The sequence below is a fragment of the Nyctereutes procyonoides genome, unplaced genomic scaffold (genome assembly GCF_905146905.1).
Source record: "Nyctereutes procyonoides isolate TBG_1078 unplaced genomic scaffold, NYPRO_anot_genome, whole genome shotgun sequence".
In the NCBI taxonomy this organism is placed as follows: Eukaryota; Metazoa; Chordata; class Mammalia; order Carnivora; family Canidae; genus Nyctereutes; species Nyctereutes procyonoides.
This window is the reverse complement of record NW_026575046.1, coordinates 45221639-45239675: the sequence shown is the minus strand read 5'-3', so window position 1 is coordinate 45239675 and position 18037 is coordinate 45221639. Positions and strand designations below refer to the sequence as shown.

Sequence of the window (18037 nt, the reverse complement as noted above, 5' to 3'; positions counted from 1 at the left end):
CACCCCCTTTTTCACCCACCTCCTTCCTGCTTCCACCCCCGAATAAAACAAAAAGGTCATCTTCTCCTACACACACACACACACACACACACACACACACAGATTCTTTTCTGAAATATGTGGAATGCATAAAATAGCAAATGCCGTCAGATCTCAAGTTGGGCAAATACAGAGACAGCATTTTCAGTCTCATTGAAAAGTAGTTGTCAGAAATATGCCATTCATTCAGAGTCTCTAAGTGCTCTGTCAAGCTTTAACTTGATTAAAATTGAAAACCACATTGCTTGAAAACCAAACGCAAAATCGAAATCTCTTTACTCAGTGCTCTTAGATTCTGAAGCCTGAGCTTATGGATTATCCTCAGTTAATTTATGCCATCTTTGTGCCATACATTAATTTTGAATATATTTGTTGAAAATTTCCTGTAGCTTGCATTTATGGTTGTCAAAGGGGCTTTTATCTTGAAAAAAATGGTGCTGGTTTTAATTACAATTCTAAATAGCTTCATAACCATCGTGAACCCTGGATTTACATCATCTTTATGACAGCCGTGCGATTCCCACTTTATTGATTTTGTCATTTGCTTCATTATAGTTAATGCAAACCTTTTGTACAGACACAATTCTGCTACTGTGCTCTTCTTGGAGGGGTTCATATAGAACATCGTGACTGAAACAGACCCCATCCCTCCACCCCCTGCTTCCACCACAGTGCTGACCAAAGGAAAAATCAGGACGGGAAATAGTTCCAAAGTGGCTATCCATCACAGACAAAGGAAATGTTAGCTCTGACTATCCAACCCTTTCTTCTGATCGGATGGGCTCTGACTTTTCTGTTCTGAAGTCCTAGGAGATGGCAGCACTCGCCTTGGCAGGATGTTGGGTTCACCCCACCCCAAGCCTCTTGTGTCCTCTGTTCAGAGAAGACCTGCAGCAGTAGACACCCCCTTCCACATTTCACATGTGAACCCCCTGCACCCAGTCTGGCCGAGGCAAGGGGTCCAAGGTGTGTTGGATGTAAATATGTTGTATCCTCTGCTAAAGGTCAGTTCCAGAGTGTGTGTGCCCAAGGAAGGAGTGAGAACCCTAGGATGGACCACTGCAACCTTGGGTGGTGAATTTGAAAAGGAATTTTTTTAAAAGAAAAAAAAACAGAATTAGCGTGGAGAAGTATATGAAGACACAAACTTATGTATTTTTATCCATCAGGCACAAGCTGCAGAAGGCTAGCAATGGCCGAGGGAAACACAAAAGGTGCTTAGGTGCCCCGTTAGTAAGGGAAGCTGCTTCAGGGCATTTTGTGGACAAAAGCTAGGACCCTATCTAGGTGGAGCTGGGATGGTTGAGAAAACAGCGCTTCTGACCTGGAAATGAGCATTTTCCCTTTCACATGCAGCTTCAGAGGGCTTTGCTTTTCCCAAACCAAGAGTTGTGAGACAAATAGCCTTTAGCTGGGATGTAAAAATAGAGTGGACTTGCCAGGAAGGGCAGTGTGAGTCCAGAGAACATTTCTGGAGGGGAGAGGGGTCCCATTTCTAATATACTCTAGGGGCATATCTGGCAAAGTCCTCAAAGACTTTCTTTGCCTTTGCACCTCCCAGAGACTTCTTGGTGAATCCACTCAATGCGAGGGTATCACTGGGATGGCCTTCTCCTCTTTGCCTTCGGAGGCTGTGTTCCCACTTCTACACTCTCATTTTGCCCATCCCCTGTTTGATGGGAGACTCTAGCCCTAGCTTTCTGGGGTCACTGTAAAAATTATTGAATGCTTTTCAGAAGTCGTCTCTGTGCCTAATGGGGTGGAGAAAGATGCCATTTCTGACCAGGAAGAGGAGACATTTCAAAGAGATGAGGTAGAAAGGGCCACAGCAGCCTGTCACCTTATTTCTAACCCCATAAACATCCAAAAGCTTGAGAGAGCTGGTCTTATCCTACCTAAGAAACACTATGTAAACCTCTACCTGTTAGGCACTGTTGCAGGCTGCTGAGCTCAGTGGGTTTCCATGCAGCATGTTGGCAGAAGTTAATACCACATCTCATTCGTTCTTTTATTTTTTTTTTCTAACCTGTTCAGACCTCCAGGGTCCCCGTCCTAACTGTTTCAGGCAGGAGGAAACTCATATTTGAATTCTCAACATCCTGCATTAAAAATAAAATCTGACTCCTTCAATAGTACCTGTAACAACAAAATGAGAAAATCCTCATGTGAGAACTTCAAGGGCTGGATTAAAATTCCACAGCCCTGAATATCAGCTCTGGAGGGGTGCACAGAAATCCTCTATCTCATGGCTTTGTTTTACCAATAGGGACATTTTAACCCAGAGAAGTTAGGCCGTGACCCAGCAAAGTCAAAGATCTTTGCCATTTGATTCCCAAGCAAACTTTATTTTTTCCACTAAACCACATCATCTTAGATAAAACTCTACTGCTGGCAAATGAGGAAAAAAAAATCATTCTTTTTCCTTTCCACCCCAGCATGATGCTGCTTATCTTTGGTTCTGAGATGTAAGCCATGTTCTCATTTTCCTTTTCTGGAATCAGGGGAGGAATTAGAAGCTGGGTTTCAGGCTTGACATGACCAGCTGAGTAGTAGTAGCCACAATGCAAAGCCAGAAACCTTCACTCAGGATATGAACATGTCGGTAGAAGTGGTCCTCACCTTGCACCCAGGCAGAAACGGTCTTAATGGGGTCCCCATGGCTTCTAGCACTTTCTGTCCTTTGTTTTTCTGGCCTCTTCCTCCCATTCCCACTCGCTTGGATTCATTCAGCTCAATGAGACCATGTGGCCGCCCCAGAGTCCTGAGAATTTGGAGAGGGAAGAATAGGGAAAATGACTCAGCACTTCTACCCAGCCTTCACCACCATGTCTTTCCCCAGGAGCCTTGCTCAGGGGGCTCCCGGAGGCCCAGGCAGGGCAGGATTTCTGGTCAGAGATGCTTCTGTGTCTGTGCCAAGGGAAAGAGCCTGGCCACCTTGCTAGCCTTCTCAGAAAGGTACCACAGAACCAATCTGAAGAAAGGCAAGAAGGAAACTTGTACACTATCTATGCATTATCTGTGCTGGGTACTGATGGGGAAGGGAGAGCAGTGGTGTGGAAAATACAAAATAGTGGCTAATCCCACAACATTTCATGTTCAACTTGGAAGCCAGCTGATGATTTAAAACACCCCCCCCATCCCCCCGCACCTTCCATCAGGTTTACCATCCTCATTCTCTTTGCTTAAACTGGTTTCATTTTTCGCTGAGTGCAGAGTGACTGTAGTATCCCTAAAGCCAACTAGGAGAGTTTTTAAATTTGCTATAACTAATCCCCAAAAGTAGGTAAACACCGCCCCCCCCCCCCATGTTTCTCTCCTCATTCTCTTTGTTCTTCAGATGCCAAGATAATTTCTTTTCACGTCAGATGGAATTGACTTTGCTGCCTGATGATGGCCTCATCGTATAAGATCTGGCCCTGGGCTTCCCCACCTTTGGGATGACGTCACAGGAAAATTACCCACAGCGTGATGCTGTTGTAAAACTCCTCCCTGCCACTGAAAGAGCAAGCCTCTCTGTCTTAGGGTGGGGGGTGCAGGGCACAGGCATTCATATAACAGAATTCACTTTTTTAAAGTATACACAATTCAGTGGCATTTCGTGCATTCATGGTGTTGTGCCACCATCAGTTTTATCTAAACCATTTTTGTCCTCTCCAAAGGAAATCCCATACCCATTAAGCAATTACTCCCCGTTCCCCTCTTCTCACCAGTCCCTGGCAAAAGCTAATCTGTTTTCTGTTTCTGTAGATTACCTGTTCTGAATATTTCACGTAAATGGAATCATACAGTATGTGTCCATTTATGTCTGGCCCTTTCACTTAATATAGTGTTTTCGTGGTTCATCTATGTAGCACGTGTCAGGATCTCATTTCATTTTTATGACTGTGTAATATTCCACTGTGTGACTATATCACAATTTGTCTACCCATTCATCTGCTGATGAACATTTGGGTTGTCTCTGCCTTTTGGCTATCGTGAATAATACTGCTATGAACATTTGTGTACAAGTTTCTGTTTGAATACCTGTTTTCAATTCTTTGGGGTGTATCCCTAGGAGTGGTATTGGTGGGCCATCAGATAACTCTATGATTAACTTTTGAGGAACCACTAAACTCTTTTCCAGAGCAGCTGCACCATTTTACACGCCCACCAGCACTGTGGGAGGGTCCCTATTTCTCCACATCACTTTCCATCTTTTTGATTCTAGCCATCCCAGCGGATGTAAAAGGGTAGCTCATCATGACCCCCTAGGGTTGTGTACCAAGCACTTCCTGTGTGCTAGGCACTATGGGGCAGGTGCAATTGTGAGCAAGATAGATCCTGCCCATGGTCTCAATTGCCCGTGAGTCCAGGCATTCGTTGTGCACCAAAAATAATGGTAATGAAAGAGAAGCCAGCCTTTTCCTAGAGTATTTTAGGTCTGTGCATGATGTAGTTATCAGCATTGCCCATGTTACTGGGTTTTGATGCCCCTTTTTTCAGCAGTTAATTATAGGGACCTTGATATCCTCTTACAGTGAGCTTACAAGACCTATTTTAATTGGCTTCTGCTGCCACAAAGATACCTTTGAGTGACACCTCACTAATGGCCACTGACCCTGCACATCCCAGTACATGACCTGGTTAGTACTGCCCGGTTGTTTCAGGTTGTACAACTTTAGAAGACAAGCCTGTGTCACCACTGGTGAAGGCCATGCCTGGGAAAGATTGATTAAAATCTGTGCAATTTGCCAGTTGCCTAGAGCACAGAGAGCCATTCCCTTGAATGCACCTGAACCTTGCTCAGGAAAGCACTAAGCTGTCTGAGGCTGGTCAGAGGCCACTCGCCAGGTCCCAGTGGTCAGCTGGAAATTGAGCATCTCCTTAAGGAGTAGGTGCCTGCCCATTATCCCCAGATACTGGAGCAAAAATCAGTTTGCTTGCCCCATGATCCTAAAAGTTTAAATGGCCTGATATTTCCAGGGAATCTCATGAGAGACACACAGAGGACAGTGAGGAGACACCACTGGATGTACTGCCCTCACCTACCATCTCCTCAGTCAGAATGCTTGCAGGCCAATGAAAGCAACCAGGTTCCAGTGACCACTGCCAAGACCAAACCTTGACTTTTCTCACTAGCCTCTTCCCAACTGAATATAACTGCATTAAGTCCACATGGTCCTAATAGAGGCTCCCTATCTCTGCACTCTGGAAGTCAGAGAGAGGGAAGATTCAATGGAGGGTGAGCCCTGAAGCTCCAGGATCAGCAAGGCAAGTTTGACCCTGACTCTCGGAAGTATTAGCTGAGTTCCCTTGAAGATGCTACGTTGCCTCTCTGAACCTTGGTTTCCTCTCGTTTTTACAGTTAGCCCCACTGCTGTGAAATAGGTCATCTAATGTAAGGATGACCAAAGGGTCAGGAGGGTTTAGAGAGAACAGTTCATTTTGATGAGTTTACACCAGAAGGTTTACTAGAAGATGAGGGCTCTGAGAAGGACCTTGATGGATGAAAAGGGATTCTCCAAACAGAGGAGGTGGAAAGGACCAGCATAATGAGGCACAGAACCATGCAAGCACTTGGCATACTCACATACTGCAGTGCAAGTGAAGTGATGCCATGCTGGGGAGTCAGGGCTGTCTACAGAGAAGCAGCACCACCTGATGTCATTATGAATAGACCTGAGTTCTTTTTTTTTTTTTTTTAAGATTTTATTTATTTATTCATGAAAGACACGGGGTGGGGGGGGGGGAGGCAGACACAGGCAGAGGGAGAAGCAGGCTCCATGCAGGGAGCCTGATGTGGGACTTGCTCCTGGGACTCCATTTAGCCCTGGGCCAAAGGCAGGTGCTAAACTGCTGAGCCACCCACGGATCCCCTTATTTTTTTTTTAAGATTTTATTTATTTATTCATGGGAGACAGAGAGAGAGAGAGAATAGACCTGAGAGTTCAAGTCCAAGCTTAGAGACTGAACTCTTATGTCTCATTTGCTTTTTCTGTACAACAGGGATCATGATATTTTGAGACCCAACTGAGATAAGACACTGAAGATGCCCAGCTTAATACTCGATGCCTAATAAATGGTGATTAGGTACTATGTGCAGTTATGACTGTGGTTGTGGTGTTGTGACAATTTGTAACTTAGGCCCCAAGGAGTCATTAAAGGCTCATGTCCTGATTCAGAAAAGTTAAGATTAAAAAATCCTACACCACTGGGGCACCTGACTGGCTCTGTCAGTGGAGTGTGTGACTCTTGATCTCAGGGTTGTGAGTTCAAGGTCCACACTAGGTGTAGAGGTTGCTTAAAAATAAAATCTTAAAACAAAAAAAAGAAGAGAGAGAGAAAGAAATCACACACCATAGATAGTAGTGTGGCAATTAACTATTTTAGGTGCTCAACACATAATGTGGTTGGTTATTAATTGAAAAAGGTCAGCGAGCACCGAGGAATGGGGTTCAATTTTGTAGTCCCTCACCCTAAAGGTTCTCACCTACAGGAATTGTAAATATGGGCCCATATTGCCCTCATTCGCCTAGTAAGAGAAAAATTTGTATTTTCCTTGATGTAAGTTTTTGATGGCTTCTCATATTTCAATCTCCTATCAGCTAGAGAAGTACAAAAAGCATGTGAGTCTGAACTACTGCCCTCAGTCCAGAAAAAAACATATTGAATATCTCAGATAATAGATTCTTTGGTCTGGGACGGAAGAAGAGGGGATAAAGGGATAGGCTCAAAGCACAGAAGGATCTGAGTAAGATGAACAGGAACTTTTTCTTAAGAATCTCATAAGAAATTGACCTCAGGCCACGTAACTTCAGATCTGAAGGAGACTTTAGAGATTATATAAGATGAGTCCCTGTATTTACTTTTATTTATTTCAAAGGAAAGAAAATTAATGCCACAAATACATTTTCAGAGTGCATACATTTCATTACTTTCATATTCAAAACTTCCTTTTGGGCTAAATGTTATTCCATTTTACAAATGAAGAAACAAACTTGAGGGCATGGATGCTATCCATAAACGGAGTGGTTTATAAACAGCAGAAAGTTGTTTCTCATAGTACTGGAGCCTGAGACGGCCAAGATCAGGTGCTAGCAGATGCTATGTCTGCTGAGGGCTTGCTTCCTAGAGGACCAGCTGTCTTTTTGCTGAAACATCACATGGTGGAGGGGGCAAGAAACCCCTTTTCGGATTCCCTTTTTATAAGGACACTAGTCTCATTCACGAGGGCTTAGCTTGCCTGACCTAATCACCTCCCAAAGGCCTCACTTCCTAATACAATCACCTTAGAGAGAGGTTTTAACATATGAATTGGGGGCGGGGACACATTTAGTTTTCTGCATTCTGCCCCAGGCCCCCCAAAACTCATGTGCTTGTCACATGCAAAATCTGTTTCATTCCATCTCAATAGATTCAAACTCATTCCAGAATCAACCTAAAAATCTAAAGTCCAGGGATCCCTGGGTGGCGCAGCGGTTTAGCGCCTGCCTTTGGCCCAGGGCGCAATCCTGGAGACCCAGGATCAAATCCCATGTCGGGCTCCCGGTGCATGGAGCCTGCTTCTCCCTCTGCCTATGTCTCTGCCTCTCTCTCTCTTTCTCTCTCTGTGACTATCATAAATAAATAAAAAAATTAAAAAAAAATCTAAAGTCCAAAGTCTTATCTAAATTGAGGCTGATGTGGAGCACTTGGGCAGCTCAGTCGGTGACTCTTGGTTTCAGCTCCAGCTGTGTTCTCATGGGTCCTGGGATTGAGCTGCCTGTCAGGCTCTGTGCTTAGCCGCGAGACCGCTGGAAGATTCTCACCCTCTGCCCTTACCCCTGCGTGCAGTCTATCTCAAAATAAATCTTTTAAAAAATAAATGAATGAATTGAGGGTGAAAGTATGACTCATTCTGAGCCAAATTGCTCTCTAGCCATGAACCTCTAAAATCAGACATGTCTTTCCAAAATGCAGTGGTGGGACAGGGATAGGGCCGACATTCCCATTCTAACAGGGAGAAATAGCAATGACAAAAGGAATGACAGGTAGGTCCCGAGCAAGCTCAAAACTTTAAGACTAAAGAATAATCTCAGGCTGTATATTTTGCCTTCCAGACCCACTGGGGCAGAGGTCCTGCCTCCTAGGCACACTAAGACAGATGTGAGTCACTTCATTCACCACCTAGAAATTTACAGCAGCCCTGGTCTTCTATTTTATAAAAAATGGTTAGCAAATGTTGAGAGCCTCCGGAAGGTTACTTAGTATGGGTTGGAGATTTAAGTAATTCAGGTCTTAAATTTCTGCATGAGAGATTCTTGTGATTCTCTTAAAGGAGACAAAGATCTCTGGAGGTCTTGGGAGGCCATCCCTGGCCTCCCTTGATGCAGCCTCCATGCACTGTCAGGCGGAGATCCCTGACCAACCAGAGTAGAGCTGCTTACACCCTGTATATGAATGCAACTCAGCATCCCGCCTGGGCTCCGATGCCTACAGTTGTTCCTGTCCAGGAAGCCATCCTCTGCTTTGCCTACTGCTTGTTGCTCTTATTCATGTGGCTGGAATAGTTACTCTAAAGTCCAATGAGAACATTTCTGAAACCCTTGTGGGGGTGAAAAGTTTTTAAAACTCTCGACAGTGTATACTGATTGACTTAAAAACAGAAAAAAAAAAAAAAAACAGAGATGTGGAAGAGAACTTTCAGGACGGTTAACAAAAGCAAGTTTCATCTTCTGGTTTCTCACTCTCTCCCCGCTCCACCCCTCTACCCGGGAGGAACCCCAGATGGTTATCACTCAAAAGTGTAACTAGGGAAACCACAAACCTGCCCCAATCGCTATGGAGACAGCCTTTTATTTGTTTGGCCTCTGAGTATTCCCGACATCAGCCTGGAGGCCGGGTAAAACCCGGGTGCTTCTTACAAAGATATTTTCATTCCCAGTGAGGAAAGTTGAGAACGCACCTTAGGATATCTCAGCAGCTTTCAGGGCTCCTCCCAGCCTCAGCCTGGCTGTAGCTATAGGTGTGCCTGTAAAAAGGACAGCCCATATTACAGGAGACACGGTAAGGAGCCTCTTAGAGTTGACATAACTAACTGAAGGCCGAGTTTGTGAATGAGCACACATTACGGTTTAGGAACACTGGTGAAGAAATGATGTGCAGAGTATATCTGTTTCCCATTGAATCAGCACTCCCCCCCCCCCCCCCCCGCCCCGGGGGTCTTAGTGGGGAACAGCTACTGCAGTTTGCCAGGACTGATGAGTTCCCCAGAATGGGTCTCAGAAGTTTCAGTGCTCAAATGGGGAAAGTTCCAAGACAAACCTTGGCAAGTTGGACATCCTACGTATGAAGCGCATTGGTCCCTAATGTCAGGTTGACACAAGGATGGAATTGAGACAAGCCTCAAAGCATGAGAGCACATTCTGCAACAAGAACCAAACTTCTTTGGTCCCGTGGTCTAAAAGTTGCTGTGAAACGAACAAAACTCTCATCGTGAATACACAGATAATGATGTGTTCTCATTTGATTTGCTTTTTGTTTATTTGGTTGGTGTTTTGTTGTTGTTTTATCTATCAAGAAATGCTAGAAATTGGTTTCAAATTGATACTTGTCCAAATTAAATGAGAGCTCAGCTTCTTTCTAGCAACTATCCTTCATGCTAAATTGGTTTGCAGGGATTTTCCCCCTGCATTTTCAGCACAAATTCATTTGCCAAATCCCCAACAAACCGGAAACTATGTAAACAGAGAAGTGGAGTTATTGATATTTCCCAGTGATGTGTAAAACACCCCTTTATTCTCCAAGGTCTGGCGTGCTTCTTTGGTGCTAATCCATCATCTTTGTTTGCATTATTGCAGAGCTTGGTTTCAGGAGCATCTACTGGAGTGGATGCAGTTATGCTCCTGCTGAGAAGTTGCATATGTTGAACAGCAATATGATACATACTTAATAAAAGGTATTATGCTAGCTAGCCATGTGGCAAAGTATGCATAAGGTTACTTGTGGAAATGGATTCATGCTCCAAATTTTAACTAAGTTCTAAGCAGGATGTTCTGATCAGAGAGCTTAATTAACCTAGGATTCTGTCCTTTACAAAATAGGTTCGGTTGGTTGAAGTCTTTGGAATACTAACAATCATTTAATTATCTAAATATATTTGTAAATAGGACTAGATATGGGCACATTAAGTTTCAGAGGTCAGCAGTCACATTAGCTATTTTATAATATGCATTTGCAGTTACATGCATACAATAGGGAGGTGTTATATGTAATTATTATGTAGGAAAAATAGGCATAAAGTTGTCAGTTCTATAGACAGGAATCTTTGTGGATATATAAATAATTCATGGATCGGTAAACATATCAATATGCATGTATTCTTGGGTCTGGTGGACAAGTGTACCAAATGTGCAAAATAATAGATTCACCTTTTTGTTCATTTGAGAAGTTTTAATGTGGAATTACAGTAGCTCCTTAATGATGAGAAGTAGTGACAATTCATTAGCAGACTGTGACTTAGATCAAGTTTTTGATTTGCCTACAAAGTGTGGCCAGTACTCAATTATATGGAGTGTATGCATTTCTTTTGAATATATTTTTCCCCTTTGCCAGTTAAAATAACCTTGAGCTTTTTTTTCTTTTGAAGACCCCAGCCAGCAGCAGACAAATACTTCTATCTATAATTTGTTCTTCAATAATGATTTTTTAGAATGTTAAACCGTCATAAAAAAAAAACCAAACAACTTCCAGAAGCACTACTAGGTGTCTTGTTTTCTGCTTAAAGGACAATTGAATAATGGGAAGAAAAGAAAGAGCATTCATGGGCTACTTCATGTTTTGTCTTCTGGCTTGTTTTAAGAAAGAAGGGATTCCCCGGGTTGTTGTTTTTTTAATAGTTGCAACATTCTGCTTCTCCTCAGTATGGAAAAACAAGCACATTTCAACTATGTATATGTAGGAACATATATACTTCATCAGAAACAAATTTAAATTGGCTTAGTTTTTAGAATTCTCTTATATCTCCTAAAATAATTGAAATGTAAAAACCACAGGTGCCGTCGTCTTCCAAAAATTTTCAAAGGATGCCTTATACTTCATTCCATATCCTAGGTACCTAATACACTGTGAACATCTACTAACACTCATTTGCTCTTACAGGTTAATTAATTGTTGGATTCCGAGACCATAGGCTTGCTTTGAATTTCTAGTAAGGCTTCCCTGTGAATTTCATGCAGAAGTCCTGCTACTTACTGTGCGCATTGTGTGTAGACAGTTTTGCTCGGAAATTAGCAAACTGTTTCGTTCTAAAGAGCGCTGAACCTTAGCCACTTCTCCCATTTAGCATGAGAACTGCAGTAACTCTAGCTGCAGTCCTGGAGCAAACGCTAGTGGCTGGATTTGGGGCCCGGAGGAAGAACAATGCCCTTAGGCTCAGTTTAACCATCTGAGGGCGGAGGTGCTGGGGTCCCCCAGAACATCTGGATGAGAAGTAAACATCTGGATGGATGTGCCTTGGTATGTAGACCCTATATCTAAATGACTAGTTGGGAATTCTTTTCTCCAGAAGCCTGTTTCTGGAGATTTTTATCTTCCAGGTATTTTTTTCCTCATGGGGACTCCAAAGCATTATGGAAATCATGAAATTTTCTTTCTTCCTATGTTGTTGTTGTGCGGGTGGTGGTGGTGGTGGTGGTTAGGAGATAGGTAGATGGCTCTTAATATTGTGATCAGGTGTTTTAAGCCCCTTTTAAAGGATTTAGATATGCTTCCTTAAGTTTTTGAACTGCGAAAATATTTCTTTCCTGCTTCAATTATGAAATTTGAAATTGTGATTGAGAGAGATGAATTGTGATAATATTATGCTTACAAATGGGAATTCTTACAAAAGCACTATCTCCCTGTCTGCCGTTGGTGAAGATTATTTTAAGTCCTCACTCACGCTGGCTTTCCTTTCTGACTTGTTTATATTCTCGGAGAATAAAAATACAGTAGTCAGAAAGCTCCTCTCAGGGAGTCCGCATTTAGTTCTTGTCGGAGGAGTCCTTTCTAAATGGACTCTGGTATCATTTTAGCACACATTGTTTGGTGAAATCTGAACTGCCCAGGGAAATTAGAGCAGTTAATTTAATATCATGAATGTTTTGGGGCTTCTAGGCTTAGTCACAGGCGGGAGAGTGTAAGTCAAATTGAGTTTTCTGTATAAAGTAGACGACAATGAAAGTCGTCTCCAAAAAACAACCAAATTTCCCTCCATCCCCTGCCTTCCCACTCCTCATCTTCACCCTGGGCCCACAGAAATCTCATGTTATTCCAAGCATGCTCTCCAAATACTCCCTCACTGGAGGTCTGGGGGGCAGAAAGTTCCCCATGTAGCCATGTAGCTCTCCATGTAGCTACATCTCTATTCCTTGTTAGTTGAGCTGTAGGGTCACAGCCAGGACAGCGTAGCTCATGGCTTAGAGCCTTCTTTCTGCCAGGTGGTTTGAACCCAGCCCTGCCATACCTTCAGTAGAAGGACTCACTCTCAACCATGCATGGCCAGCTGGGAAGTCCTCAGCACTGTGCTAGGCACCAGGGCTGATCACTTTGTATGGTAAGTAAAAATGGATTCGATATCAGTGTCAAATACACCTCTTACTGCCATGGAAAAAAAAGAGAAAGAACACTATCAGGCACCCTAAGACTGCTAAGTTCTTTGGGCCCCTATATCCAAAGATCCTTTTACACATATGTGCTTCCTGAGTAACAGAGTATGGAGTAAGTGATGGGCTTTTTGATTTGTTTTTGAGACAGTCTTTGAAAGAGTCCTTTCAAAGTTGCAAAACGGACCTTTGACCCGAGAACTTAGAGCACAGTTCAGCGGCCTCCATCAACCCGCAGAAGCAAAATGCTAAGTCAAAGGCTTTGGCCTTAGCTCCAGAAGGTTCTCTATGTGCTTAGTAGTGCTCCACTCTTAACACCTGCGAAGAAATGCTGGGCTTGTGTTTATTTTGCACTCCCCACCCGGTGCCTGGGGACTAACTTTTGTGTGTCTGAGATGTAATCTTGAAAGAAAAAGAAACCTTGTCTGAAGCAAGTATGTATTTACTTTGCTTTAGGGGCTTAGCTTATTTGCATGAAATATCAGGATGGATTGCAGACAATTAATGACCTTTTATGAACACTCTGATGCTCAGTGCCATAAAGATATTAATAGCTGGGCAGTGAAGTAATTCTCAGGTTTTCATTTGCCTGACACAATCCTCCTAGGCCTTATACCCCCGTAGACTTCCTTAATGAACAATATGTATGGGAAATGACTGATGACCAAGGCTGGGATACTGTTTATCTATGTAGAGTAAAAAGAGACAGTCTTGGTTATAATAAATGTATAGCACATTTCTGCATAAATATTTGAAATTTTGATACATTTCATACATTCTAAAATAGTCTATAGTGGTGCATGGGTGGCTCAGTGGTTGAACGTCTGCCTTTGGCTCAGGTTGTGATCCCACTGTCCTGGGATCCCTGCGGGGAGCCTGCTTCTCCCTCTGCCTATCTCTTTGCCTCTCTCCGGGTGTCTCTCATGAATAAATAAATAAAATCTTTAAAGAAAACAAAATATGAAAATACACCCACAGAGATACTGCTTATTTTACAGCTCAGTTTTTGCCATTACTAATAAATGACTAGGTGTCAACTTGGGCCATCCAGTGAACCTGGTTAAACAACACGAAACTGATCACATAGGAGACCTCTGCTTTTAGCCTTACAGCGACCAAGCCCTTCCACTGTCCCCTCCACTCCAGTATCCCCCCCGCAGGACTCTCGGATGGAAGGGTGAACGTGGACTTTGTTATTCATCTTTTGCATATCTTTTCTCCCCCACCCTTTTAATCTCCTTTCATCACTTAATTCTTTACCTTCTTTCATTCTTTACCTTCTTTCTATGAATTTCTCTTCTCCTCCTGCAAATTGCATTCTTTCCATATAACATTCCGTACATTTAGAAGTATCCTGTTTTCTCATGCTCGAAAAGAAAAAAGAACAGAAAGCATCTCACAAATCTAGCAAATAAATAATATTCTAATAGCAAGGACCTCTCTGAAATGTCTGCCCAAAAGCAGATGCACCACAAACTGCCATCTCTACACACTACCCCAGACTTCTCAATTTGATGATTTAGTTACTTTTTCTACTTAGGTGGATGGGGCCATTTTTGCCGAATTCAGCATATTTATTGAACAATTTCTTGGAGCCAAAAGCCAACTCCACTGCATTTCTGCTTGGTAAGGTTTGGTGGCCTTGATGTGGGGCAGGGGCTGTTGATTCATTGGCCCTTAAACTGATGATAAATCTAGAAACTGGGCAGCAGTACTAGGCTGCTATAATAGAACCTTTGTTGGGAGTCAGCGGCCCCAGTACTTACAGGAAATCTTGGGAAAAGACATTCAGCAAACTCATGTTAAGAAAGACTCCGGAAGAATTCCGGGTAGCAAGAGTGCTGCGATTTCACCTGAGCGGGCGTGAGCAAGAACTTTGAAAACTAGCTATAGAAGTTGTCCACCTAAAGAGTGCCGCCTTCTTCTTGATATACCCATTTATCATTTATTTTTAAATCCTAAATGTCTAAATTTTGTATCGGGAGCATTTATTGAGATGACTCAGTTACCCGATATCGTGGCAAAGCCCCTCTGTTAATGACACTCAGCATCAGTCTAATTGTACGTGTTTCATTCATGGGTGTTTAAGGAATCCTAGATCTATCTAGTTTCTCGATGATAACAGTATTTTAATTTTAATTCCGCCTTCCTGCAGCAGAATGTAAAATCCTCCATGAGGGTTACCGAACGAATCATTGACACATCTTTTGCACAGAGTTGTTGGGATAGATTAGTACGAGTCCCAAATGAAAATTCCAGCATCAGGAAATCCCTTCAGCAGGGAGGGGCTGCTGAGAGGGGCTGATTTTCTCTGAGACAAAAGAAAAAAAAAAAAAAAAGAAGAAGTCGGTAAGAGTTTCTCAGTATAGCCATACTTCTTTCGGCTGTTTCCCCCCAAATACCATGGTGTGTTCCACACACAAAATATAATAGACAATCTGGTGCTAGTAAAATTTTCTGTATTTTAGAAATCAAATGGCTGATATATAATGTGAGATTTGAGTTGGAGGGTGGTTATTGACTTATACATCAGACCTATTTTGATTTAGAGATAATGATATATATTTGTTATCCTTCTACTGAAATACCTCAGTCCCCAACTAGAATGCATATTAGTCAAGGCATCCTTTTAAAAGACATTATTTTCGTGCTCATAAGATGGAAAGGGAAATTAAAAAAAGGAGTCCTGAAATAGGTGCATTTAATTCTCCCCAATTTAAATTTAAGTGGTACATCTTTAAGGCAATAACAATATTCTTTTTCTTCCCCCATCAGGAACGCTTCCATCAATGGATTTCTTTAATGTTGATGATGGTTGGTGCAGTTTGAGGGGCTCTGTAGTTAGTCAGAAAATGCTTCAATAGAATGACCTACCAGATGGGCCCCATAACAAAGCACGGAGGCATCAAACCACCACAGACATTTGGTGCTTAGAATAATAAAAAGACTATAAAATTAGATTAGTTGAGTCTAATTTGGAATTGGTATATTCCCCATGCACCCTCGCTGCTCTTGGGCAGATAAAGCCTTGAGATTTAGCACTGTGTCAGAGCAGAAGACTGCAACTTCCAGTAAAGGGAGACAGGGAGAGGGAGAGAGGGGAAAAAAGCATTCTGGGAGGTCGTGGAGGGCAGAGCAGTGACCTCCAATGATTTACAGGCCTTTAGCTTAATGAAATTGTTTCAGTGACATGACGGTAAGAGCTCGTAATGGATTGGATGCCCTAATGTAATGAAATTACTCCCTTCTGCCTAAAAAAAAAAAAAAAAAAAAAAAATGCGCAATTAATATTTACTGAGACCTGACAGCCTTTGGTGCGCTCGTCTGTGTAGTTCTCTCAGACAGTCAGAGAGCAGAGACGGAGCAGCGTGGCAGACAGGCTGGCTCTGCGCGAGCTCCTGGCGGGGACGAGCAGAGCCTGCCAGGGGTGGAGGGACAGGCGCTCGGGTGGCCGGGGACGCCCGGCCCGGGCCGCCCGGCTCCTCGGCGCTGCCCCCACTCAGCCTTCATGCCCTCCCCTTGCTTTTCCACAGGCAGCTGGACAACAACCACATCAACTGCATTGAAGATGGAGCCTTCCGAGCGCTGCGCGACTTGGAGATCCTGTGAGTTGATTTTGCGACCGCTGCCTTGTGTGCGTGTGCGTGTGCGTGTGTGTGTCCGTGCGAGGAGGAGAGAGGGGGAGTGTGTGTGCAGGGGGGGTCCGTGTGGATGCATTTCTGTGTCTTCTGCTGCAGTGCTATTAAACTGGGAACCGGGAGATCCCTCCGGCTCACCTTGGCCAAAGTGTTTGCAGGCAGCAAAGTGTGATTTCCTACCTCCCACAAACTGGGGTTCCTGCTAATTGAGTCTCAATCGAGTCCTTTCTCCCCGGTGCTCCCGCAGTGTTTGTTGCTGGGTGGAACAGATGGGCGGAATAGCCCCCCAGCGCCTGCCAGAGCATTCAGGGAGAGTCTGTTTGAGTGTGGGCATGGGAAGAGACAGGTTACAGGTCTGGGAGATGCGAGAGGGGATAGCACCAAGGGGTCTGTTGGAATCACCCAGTATCACAAAAGGACCTTGGCACGGGGCTGGGGGGGATGCCAAACAGCCTGGTAAAGTCTAGTCATTGCCATTGCTCCGAGGATCTCGCGTCGGGTTTAAATCCAAACTTTAAGCAGTAACCCTTAGAGTGGCAGGTGGGGAAGAGATGAGAGGAGGTGGAGTCCCATGCTCTATACCTTATTTAGGGGGAAAAAAATGTAGCTGCCGCTCTGTGTTCTGGATTTACCAGTGGGTCTAACATGGTTTCCAAGGGTGGGTTGGGGGGTCGAATTCAGCTAGGGAATCATCTTGGGGTTATTCAAACTAAAGTTGAATTGTGTAAGGAAACATTTTGATTGTTGTCCTCCAAAGCGACACGTCCAGCTATCCCTGATTTGGAGAAACCTAGAAAGGGGGGGCAATAAAGCCTAGTAGAACTTGTGTCAGGAGATGTGTGGTTCAGTCCCGACTCAGCCCCTAATTGGCTGTGTGACCTTGGGCAAGTCCCTTCGCCACTCAGAGTCTCAGCTTTCCCATTTGGAAAAGGAAGGGTTTGTTGCTGTACCTTGGGGATGACTTCCCCTTTCCAAATTCTGTAATGGCTTGGATCTAAAAATAGTTCTGATGGTACAGTTCTATCCAGTGAATGATAGGCTAGGATTGGTTGAGCATACCCCTGAAAATAAAAAAACTATCTAGTCACCAGATTACCTATCTCTGACTTCCAAAGGAATGAATAAATGTCGAACAAATGAATGAATGAATGGATGTGGAAAAATATCCCTTTCTACATGAAGGTCCTCCTCCCACCTTCCTATTCACCTGCCCCCGCAGACAGTGGGCACGGGTTGGAGAAAGCCTTTCCACGTTGTGCGAGAGGAAGGTGATTCCAAGAGGAATCACGGGAAATAAAAGGGGCTGCTGATGCTGCAAGGTGCCGGAAATCTGATGAAAGCCGCGAATTCCCGGGACAGAAACAGCAGGACCCACGGCCAGGGAGGTCAGGTTGTCAGTCCTAAGATGGATGGCGGCTCCTCACCCAAACTCTGACCCCAGAACCGGCAACAAATGAACGTCTGCTAGGGAGAGGATGCCAGCCCAATTTAGTGATCTTGGACTTCTCTTATCAGGAGACCAGGGCTGAGAAGGGTAGGCACAATTTTCCCAGCTTGCAAAAAAAGCATTCTGGAGAGGGCTGCTAGGAGCACGTCACCCTTTTCTTGAGGAGGATGAGAAAATTCTCTGGGAAGAGACCAGGAAATGGAAATCACCAGCTGCCACGAAACAGCTGTGACGACCTGACAGCCAGCATGCTAGAGATCTGTAGTAGGAGTGGTGGTGCCTCGTCTCACCAGGAGGGCTGTCTGGGGGAA

General features: G+C 43.9%; 1 protein-coding gene and 1 long non-coding RNA gene across 5 annotated transcripts in view; one reads left to right on the top strand and one right to left on the bottom strand.

Moving 5' to 3' along the window:
• Window positions 1-18037, top strand: part of SLIT3 (slit guidance ligand 3) — a 595927-nt gene that overhangs the window by 418785 nt on the left and 159105 nt on the right. Inside the window, exon 6 of the mRNA XM_055325906.1 lies at window positions 16175-16246. Coding sequence (XP_055181881.1) covers window positions 16175-16246 — 72 coding nt within the window. The remainder of the gene's footprint in view (window positions 1-16174; window positions 16247-18037) is intronic.
• The window catches only part of LOC129509986 (uncharacterized), a 92958-nt gene that overhangs the window by 53293 nt on the left and 21628 nt on the right, over window positions 1-18037 (bottom strand). For 2 of the 4 annotated variants that reach the window (XR_008664458.1, XR_008664459.1), the window contains 2 exons: window positions 13919-14008; window positions 8963-9028 (listed from right to left, as the gene is read on the bottom strand). This is a non-coding gene — a long non-coding RNA (uncharacterized LOC129509986). Of the gene's footprint in view, window positions 1-2346; window positions 2801-8962; window positions 9029-13901; window positions 14009-18037 lie in introns of those variants that run through there. The other 2 variants (XR_008664461.1, XR_008664460.1) reach the window with 2 other exon arrangements.